The sequence below is a fragment of the Lycorma delicatula genome, chromosome 3 (genome assembly GCF_047948215.1).
Source record: "Lycorma delicatula isolate Av1 chromosome 3, ASM4794821v1, whole genome shotgun sequence".
NCBI classification, from domain to species: domain Eukaryota; kingdom Metazoa; phylum Arthropoda; class Insecta; order Hemiptera; family Fulgoridae; genus Lycorma; species Lycorma delicatula.
Genome location: NC_134457.1, coordinates 207,687,736 through 207,697,134, shown reverse-complemented (window position 1 = coordinate 207,697,134; position 9,399 = coordinate 207,687,736). Strand labels below are relative to the sequence as shown.

Sequence of the window (9,399 nt, the reverse complement as noted above, 5' to 3'; positions counted from 1 at the left end):
ATCCTGGTCATGGGTAATCTTTAATTGACTGACGACCACTTTTAAATCATGAAACCATTCGTAACATTGTATACAATCCAGAGCATCATTTCCATAAGCTTGTTTCAAAAGTTGAAACGTTTCCCTTGGCAGTGGTGTAATGAACTAAAAAAAATATTAATTATATACTAACTTTATCATCTCCACTAATAGATTAACTGTATAAGGAACAACACAAAAATAAATAGAAGAATCAATCTTGTATCATTATAATTCTATCATGACAATCAAATATACATTTTTATCATTTAAGGATATTTAAAATGTGCGTTTAAAATATAAGAAAGATTAAAAAAAAAGAGAACATATTGAGACAAAGTATAATAACCACACTAACCATAATACATACAGTAATTATAATTATAAAATATATTTATACAATAATACATTAATATACAAATTAATTACAAATACAATATGAAACTTATCATAATTATATGTATATCTATTTATTCATTATTTTATTTTAAACAAAATAATAATCATAAAAATATATTAAAATGTAACTTAGCCTATTAATAATTAAAATAATTCAGTATAAAAAAATGATTAATTAAAAATTTTCAAATCTTGCTCATAAACTCTTTAATACACCAATTTAGAAAATAATATAGGCTATACATTATTAAAATTTATTTTTAAAATTTTTCATGTATCTCTTTATTAAGTTTTTTTACATAAATTAGCTTTTTACGTACAAAAATATGAATATATTTTTATCTAAAAAAAAGAAGTTAAACTAAAATAATACTGATATCCCAAGATTAACTTTTCCATATAAAGTGACTTTTTTTTACATAAAATGAATATCAACATTTTAATTAAACAGCTTAAAACTTTGGGCTTCCAATACAGTTTTTAAAACAAACATACAATTAGTTCTTAAATTCTACAGAACAAAATTTTTATATGACCTTTGTAGGTTTTTAAGTCAATTCTCTAGTTTTACTTTTGTTTTTTTTTTACTATTATAATTACTTTATTCCTTGTTAAAATATATATATATATATACTTGATTGTAAAATACAAACCTATTTAAGACTGACAAATCAGAAAGAAAAAAAAAGTTACTCTGTAATAAAATGTAAAACAATTTTTTTTTTTAAATTAAGAAATATTATCATTTTATTACAAAAATACAGCCTAATTTCTTACAGAAAATGAACTCTACATACTGCTGTAAAGTAGTGACAGTGAGTTTAATAAACATAAATAGTGCAATACTTTGCAATGCATATACTTATGCATTTATATATTTATTTAGTATATTTGATACAAGTGTTGGCTCTTAAAAAGTAAAACCTAAGCCAGCAAGAAGGTATTTAGCATTACCTTTACCACTAATAACTGCCCTTTAACAGGGAATTTACTGCTATCATCATTATCTGTCGTTATACGTCAGCATCTAGATAGCAATTTTTTTTTAAATGCTCCAGTTTTCTTTGCTAATTAAAAAAGTGGTTCCTTTTTTCTGTTTGAAATTCAAGCTCCAGATAAACCACGGAAAATGACATCATTGTTGATGAATGAAAACTCCTTAGTGCTTTTACATCTTATAAATTGGCTGAATATTTATATCCAATTTATATCAATAAATATAATTGTTTATATTTTTTTAAATAACTATTTTCATTATATCATCATTATAATGAAATTATTATATTATTTTCACTACATTTATCTGAATTGTCAGAATTAAAAACACTGCAGATAATTATGTTTTTTTCCCATGAGGACACAAAACAGAAAATTATAATTTCAAAAAATCCTTATTTGTTGTAAAATATTTTGCAAACTATTAACTATCCATTAATTTTTAAGATATACATTTTGAAAAATTTTTTATGCCATCAAAAAATTACTGTTAGAAGACAAAAAAAGTCTTCACTAACTCTCAAGTACCTTTGTCTACATTAGATGAAAAATATCCAGCAGATCAATGTTAAAGACTATATACAAACAGATAATTAAAAGGAAGAGAAAGAAGATACTTCTATACAAAAGCAGCAATTCAAGATAGAGACAAGTACAAAAAACAGAGTAAAGAGAAAGCAACTCGTAGATGTCGCATGAAAATCAACTATGGTACTATATTCCAACTGATAACATATCACGATCATATATCACACACTATCAAAAAGTGAATCAGCAGATAAGCTTGGCTACATAGAGCTCCTAGTTTTATAAAAATAAATATTTAAATATAGAATCTAATAGGTAACAGAATAAAAATAAAAAAACAAACAGAAACATTTTGTTGCTCCTACTGCCTTAATAATGGAAATTATGCTATGTTCCCAATCTTAAAAGAATTTAAAGGAATTACAAAAAATTATTTTTACTATGGCTGTATTAGTGTTTGAATTACGCAGCTGGAACCTATATCATAGTAAGATTCACTATGAAACAGATTTTTATTATGATACAGGTGTTCAACCAACCAAACGCTAACCATCTTTTCAACCATTGACCATTCGAAAGTAAGTATTCTTTAATGTATCAGCTGTTTTATAACTTCGATCTTAATACGATTCAGTAGTTGGCAAACAGAGGTTTATTTGGAAATACAGAAACAGATAACAAAGTTAAGTAGGTAAATTACACTGTTATCCTTTTGTTAATTATATCAGATTCTGAGGAAAAAGTGTCATCATCACCAATCGAAATTAAAGAAAAGTCATAACTTATGATAAATAACTTACCGAATTGTATTACTTACCGAATTGTATTACACTTACAGAATTGTATTGTTTAATGAGTTTTTGAAAAATATAAAAAAATATTCCATAAACAAAATATTCTATCACTGATTTAAATCAATAATCCCAATATTTTCTCAACTGTAGAAAAGATACGGTATGCAACTCTCTACAATGACCATTAACGCACTGTTGCGAAGTTTACGACACTCACCAAAGCTCATGTCTTAACTTATTTCGCAGTAAAGCATTAATAGCTATTATTTAGGCTCGTTGCATAATATATTATTTTTGTCTCATTCCTGATTATATTATTTGAATGTACATATGTTAGCAATATACCGACAATATATACAATTAAAAAAACTTGTACTGACCCAAAAAATAAGATGATCCATCAAATGAATTATAGGAAATTCAAACAAACATAGCATAGTATTTGGAAGTCTATCACTAATCAACAGCAACAATTGAAAATAGTAAGTACTCACATTTACAGAAAATACCAAAGAAAGTTTAAATGTGTTTTGTTCAATGAATTTTAACTCTTTTAACCCTTGAGCTTCTATACATTGCAATTGCAATGATTTTCACCCCCACCATTCTGCAAATGTCACTATTGTATTGTTAATGTAGAACCTCACTCTCACACTTAAATCTATAACTAGATTACATTTAATACGCATGAACGACACATAAATCAAAAGAGAAAGAACTGATTGTTATTTTGATAACATCAGAATATCGATAAATGTTGTACACTGTAATTGGGAAGGCTCTGAAGTTGCGCTTCACTTGTTGATTTAGTGCATGAAGTTTGTGATTCTTATTAGTGTTGTAATTGTGTTGTGCGCAATGTCTTGTTATATTGACGATGATGATATTCTTGATTCAAGTGGCATTAGGGAACCTTTAGAGAAATATTTTAGCAACAATAATTATAACAATTTTCCAGTTGAACATCCTGAATCTGACTGGAAGAACCATTTAATGTTTCTTCACATAGTGTCTCGGACTATATTCCCAATTGTAATGAAATAGATACCAGTGAAAGGGAAATTAAAGAACAGGAAAATAATGATAATTATGCAGATTCTGTAGAAAATAATAACGTAGATTCTGCCCTCCCTACGTTACAATTACATGATTTTCTAGGTGGGTTAAGGTGTATCCTCCAGAGCCAGAAAAAGGCGTAAATAGTGACTTTAGAGTTAGAAATCCAGGTATCCAAACCTGTACCACTTTTTGATAGTAAGCCTATTGCTTACTTCAACTTTTCAACTTTCCTGCAATTTAGAATCTATTAGTTAGAGAGACCAATCTTTATTGCAGAAAAAATAGATTTAGGCAAGATGAAACATTTTTCACAGCTTTATAAATGGATAGCTAACACCCTGCCTAAGATGAAAAAATATATATGGTTTCATAATAAATATGGAGCTAAATTATAAAAAAAATATAGAAGATTATTGGGACATGAGAAGACCATCTCTAGCAATGCCTTTTTTTTGCTAATACTATGGCTCGTAAACAATCGAGAATATATATAGTGTTCAGTCTCAGTACAAGGCAAGGTGAACCTAAGGGGCAACTTGGTCATGATCCACGGCTGAATGTAAGAATATTTTTGAGTGAAATGAACACTGTAATCAAGATATTACATTCCTCCACAGAATATCTTTATCCATGAAAATATAGTAGGAATGAAGAATCGGTGTGTCCTCATACAGTACTTGCCCAACAAACAACATGCCAGGGATTTGGTGTCAGAAAATCTGAAGTATGCAACAGTGACACTAGCTATATGTTACATAATAAACAGCAGAAAGGACTTTTAGCAGATGTGGATGATCCCTTTACACAGAGGGTGTAAAGGAAAAAATTTTCTTTTGGAGAACTAAGCTTGCTAGATAAAGGTTATCACGCGTTTTGCGATAATTATTATACAAAACTTCTATTGTGCAGGAAACTAACAGAAATAAATACATACCTTACTGGTACTGTCAATAAGAAAACAAAGGATTTATTGAAAAATGTAGTAAATACTAAACTTGAAAAGCGTGAAAGAATTTATTTCAGACAAGAGCAAATCCTTCTCGTTGGGTACAAAGAAAAGAAAGCATGAAAGCCAGTTTATCTGATAACATCTGCAAATCATGCTTAAGACAAAGTATTAAAAAAAAAGCAGGAGTGGGAGAAAAGTGGTGAAACTAATTCTATCTGATAGATACAATGAATTTACGGGAGGAGCAGATGTGAAGGATAAGTCTATCTACGACATGACATGCACAAGGGCTACCAAGCGTTATTGAGAAAAAAAATTTTCTATAACCTTCTGGATGTGGTTCTTCTGAATGCTTATTTTATAGTCTAAGAACACTGGAAATCCAGTGGAAAGAAAAGATTCATGATCAGTATTAGTATTATGATTAATGTAATAAATTGCTGTCACTGTACCATCACATACATTAGACACACACTATTCATTAATATTATAGATAAGATTTTTTTAGCTCTCACTAGATTCTACATAAAAATCTGATATGAAATACGATTGGTTTATGAATTTTCTAATGTTTTCAATTCATTTTTGTAAGAATGCATTCAATACTGAGCCAGTTCACGGCAAGGTATCACAAATGATTTCTTGAGTGTACTAATGTTTACGGTTTCCATAACTTGAAGGATATTTTTTCAGCATATAAATGTGGTCATTTTGTTCGGTCTAAATGTACAAGAAATTATTAAAAAAAATATCCCAAATAGTTTTTTTTTGGAATAGTATTTTTGGTAAAATACAACTCATAATTGTGCTTTTTACAACATTTTAAAAAAAACAATTTACAAACTCCATAAAAACGTTCCATTATAATAATATTTCATAAAAACTACTGTTCTTAATACACGATTTAAGACCTTAAAAGATCAGAGAAACAAAGCTAGCAGATATGAAATATAAATTTATATATTCTTTAAAAAATTTTTTTCTATATAAAATTTTACTCTTCCTGGTGATCATGTTTACAGTTAAAAAAAATTAATGCACTTAAAAAATTACAGATAAAGATTATTTTGTTTCTGAGGGAATTCTTAACGACACCTCATCACAAGAATAAATCTTTAATTAAAAAAAGATCATTTTTTTAAAAGTTGGAATCATTTTTATTTTTTTTATAACTTAAAAAACTTATGTTTAATGTACAACTTACTAAATGCGTGTTTTCTACACCACTTTTCAAATAATATAATATTTTAAACTAATACAAATAAATTCATAAATTATCAAACACTTTCATTCAATGACTAGATTTTATTGATTATATTTGAAAACAGGATTTTATTTCAAAGAAAATATTACAAGCTTTACAACTGTTTTGTATTAAATATTAATTTTTGTTTAAATATAATTGTTTTAAAATACTAAAATCAAATAAAAGAGATATTGAAAAAATCATTTATTTATATTCTCATATATTATTTCATCATTATCATATTTCATAATCTGCTCTGTGGCAGGTAACTTGCACCTTGTCCATCTCTATTCTCCTCCATTCCCATCTAAACTTATGACCTTCTGATATTTCTCAATTTCTCTCTTAACTAAATCTACAATTCTATTACACATGTCACTATACAAGTGACATCTATAATTTCATTCGTTTCCAGCTCTCTTTTTTGCATCTTATGCAAAAAAGGCTTAAATAATCCTTCTGCTCTCCACACCCATTGTTACCATTCTCTCTTTAAAAAAAAAAATATACTAAGTAGAATCAGAAAAAAATTTTATACAAAAATGATGTTGAAAACATCTACCAAATTAAACACTAATACATGAGTTTCTATTACTCCTTAAAATGGAAACAATTAAAACTTTTTTTCTAAAATATATTGTTTTTTATTCATTCTTGTGGTAAAAACTAAACCAGTAAAAGAACACTGAGTAAATACACATTACAATTCACAACATTGATTTAAAAGTTATTATTGGCAAAAGTCAAGCTGCAACTTTTTCTACAATTTTATTCCACAGTCTGTACATAATAAACTTGTTCACAGAATTCAATGTAATGCAAGATCAACCAGGTACAATAACAACATAAAAATACTACTTGGTAATTAAATTTCTATTTATTTACTTTTTTGTATTAAGTAAAACTATTTTCTATTTTGTTTTTTTTTTTAACAAATATAATCACAAAATCATCATCAAACTGAAAAATATGTAACACCAAATATAGAGATTTACTGATACAATTTTATTAACTAAATTACCAGATAATTTAAATATGAAATTATAAATACAGTGATAAAAAACTGAAATAATAAGTATATGATATGTCTAAACTGTTAGTGTGGTTACTAAAGGAGTATAAATAACAATGAATATATTAATTTAAACAAAAACATTTAAATAAAGGCAAAAAAATTAACAAAAGTTTGTATTAAAAAATTTCTACAAATTAAAACTAAAGGTTGGTTATTGATAAAAACAGCAAAATTGATGCCGTTTTCTTTTTTTAAAGATCACTTTTAAAATGGATGTTTGTGTTATTTAAATTAAAATAAAAATATACAAATATAAATAAATAAGTATTGTGCATTAAAAATTACTTCACAATTGGAATGAAGAATTGAAAGATACATTTCTGCATTTATGTTAATAATTAATATATTTTTTATTACTTATTACATAAATGCAAACTTCTTAAATTATGGAAAATAATAACAATAAAATATACTCCAAATGAAGACTTCATAATGGAATACAAAAGTACAATTGTTTTTTTTTCTGGAATGTACTGTTTGTTGAATAATAAGAAATGCAATAAAAGAAACGAAAGTAGCCAAAATCCCAATTTTAACTGACTCTTATCAGTTTTTGAAAACTTTTTTGCACACACTATTTTGAACAAATATATAACTATATATTTAATTAAAAACTGTTTTAAATAGAAAATATTAAATTAAATATACATTATCTCTTATGGAGGGTCTTTTTAAATATATGTTTATTAATCGTATATACTTAACAATGGCAACACATCTTCTGAAAATGCATCATTTTTTTTCACTAACTCTCACTCAACATGGCACAGTCATACATACTAAAAACCTGTGACAATGTTTTTCACAATCTTCACCAATAATATTGGCCTCAGGCGATTTGACTAATTAATCAAAACGATACGACCACACAATCACACACAATATAAACTCACTTTGTCATGAAAAATCTGTGTTTTTCAAGCGGCCAGATCAGCCACAGTCTGGATATGTATCTCATTCAAAAGTTGTATTGAACATATTGAGATCCTCGAAAGACGTGGCAGCTCCCTGATCCAGCATCTGCATCATCATATCTGACAGTTCCTGCTGAGGAGGATTTCCTGTAGGAGGCCCACCATTGCCGTTTCCTGAGCCGCTGGAACCAGGTCCCGTCCCTGATTCCGGTGCCTGACTAGCTCCTTGCCATGACCACATTCCTGAATAAAAAGAATAAACTGACTTAACATAAAAATTTCAAACAGTTACCACAAATAAATCAGAATTGAAATGCGATATACTAACTCTAATTAACCTAATTATACCAAAAATTCAATAACATTCACACTTTGTTATATTTATCAAAATTTTACACCTACTTCTTAGTATTATGTCAAAGAATTATGCCTGTTTTATTTTATGAAACTGAAATAGTCATCAAATATATTTTCTAGAAATAGATATTTACACCTTTATTCAACATTCTTTTGTTTGTTGTCTACACAAGTAAGAATAGCATTCTATTATTAATTTATGAACAATAAAAATCTGCTGTTGAATGTCAGCAACTGAGGCTCCTCTCTATAGACACTAGCAGTGATGGAGCTTGTCATTTTATTATTAAACTAGTTATGAGCAAATGATAGAAGAAAGAATGTTTTTTCATTACCTATCACAATAATTTAATTAAAAGCAGATAATTAGTTCACTGCTGCTTCAGGAAAAACGAATGTATGTAGTTACTAACTGGAGGTAACACTTCTCTTCTCTTACTGGTTATGACTTTAGAACAAAGTGTACCATTCTTCGGATGCTGGGATTAAATAACCTTGTTTGGCTATATTCAACTATTTTCAATCTATTTTTTAATACAAATATTTTTATTAATTTTTCCAAAAACACATTCAAGTTTCACAAATTTTTTATCAGTCTCCTGTTTAATTTTTTTGATTTCTGTAATAATCTTTTATGGAACTTTTTGCAACATAAAATATTATCTAGAATGTTTGCAGTCTAAACAAAGTAGAACTGATTACGTTGCATACATTACAATGCAGTATTTAAACACCAGGCAAGATAACCTCAATTTCAATTTATTTTACTAAAGAAAGCAGGGAAAAATAAATTTGAAAATTAAGCACTTTAAATATCTCATACTTCCAAATCACTAATAAGAAAAATTTACAGAAATACTCATATAATGGTTTTTAGAAAGTATACTAGATGGCAAGTTTGGTTTTAGTCTTCAGATTTATTTTCAAAGGCAGACTGAAGAAAAACTAAGCTTCTTACAACGTATTTTCAAGTCTTAAAAAATCATTTTATGATAATGCACAATGGAAAATATTTTTCAAAATACTATGAATATGGGGCTCACATCACGATGAAAGTATGTCAT

General features: G+C 27.3%; 1 protein-coding gene across 9 annotated transcripts in view; it reads right to left on the bottom strand.

The window, feature by feature from the left end:
* Positions 1-232: 232 nt before the first annotated feature.
* The window catches only part of tgo (Aryl hydrocarbon receptor nuclear translocator homolog tgo), a 295,570-nt gene continuing 286,403 nt past the window's right edge, over positions 233-9,399 (bottom strand). For all 9 annotated transcript variants that reach the window (XM_075361413.1, XM_075361420.1, XM_075361419.1 and 6 more), the window contains one exon: positions 233-8,221. In XM_075361413.1, coding sequence (XP_075217528.1) covers positions 8,019-8,221 — 203 coding nt within the window. In that variant the 3' untranslated portion in view covers positions 233-8,018. The remainder of the gene's footprint in view (positions 8,222-9,399) is intronic.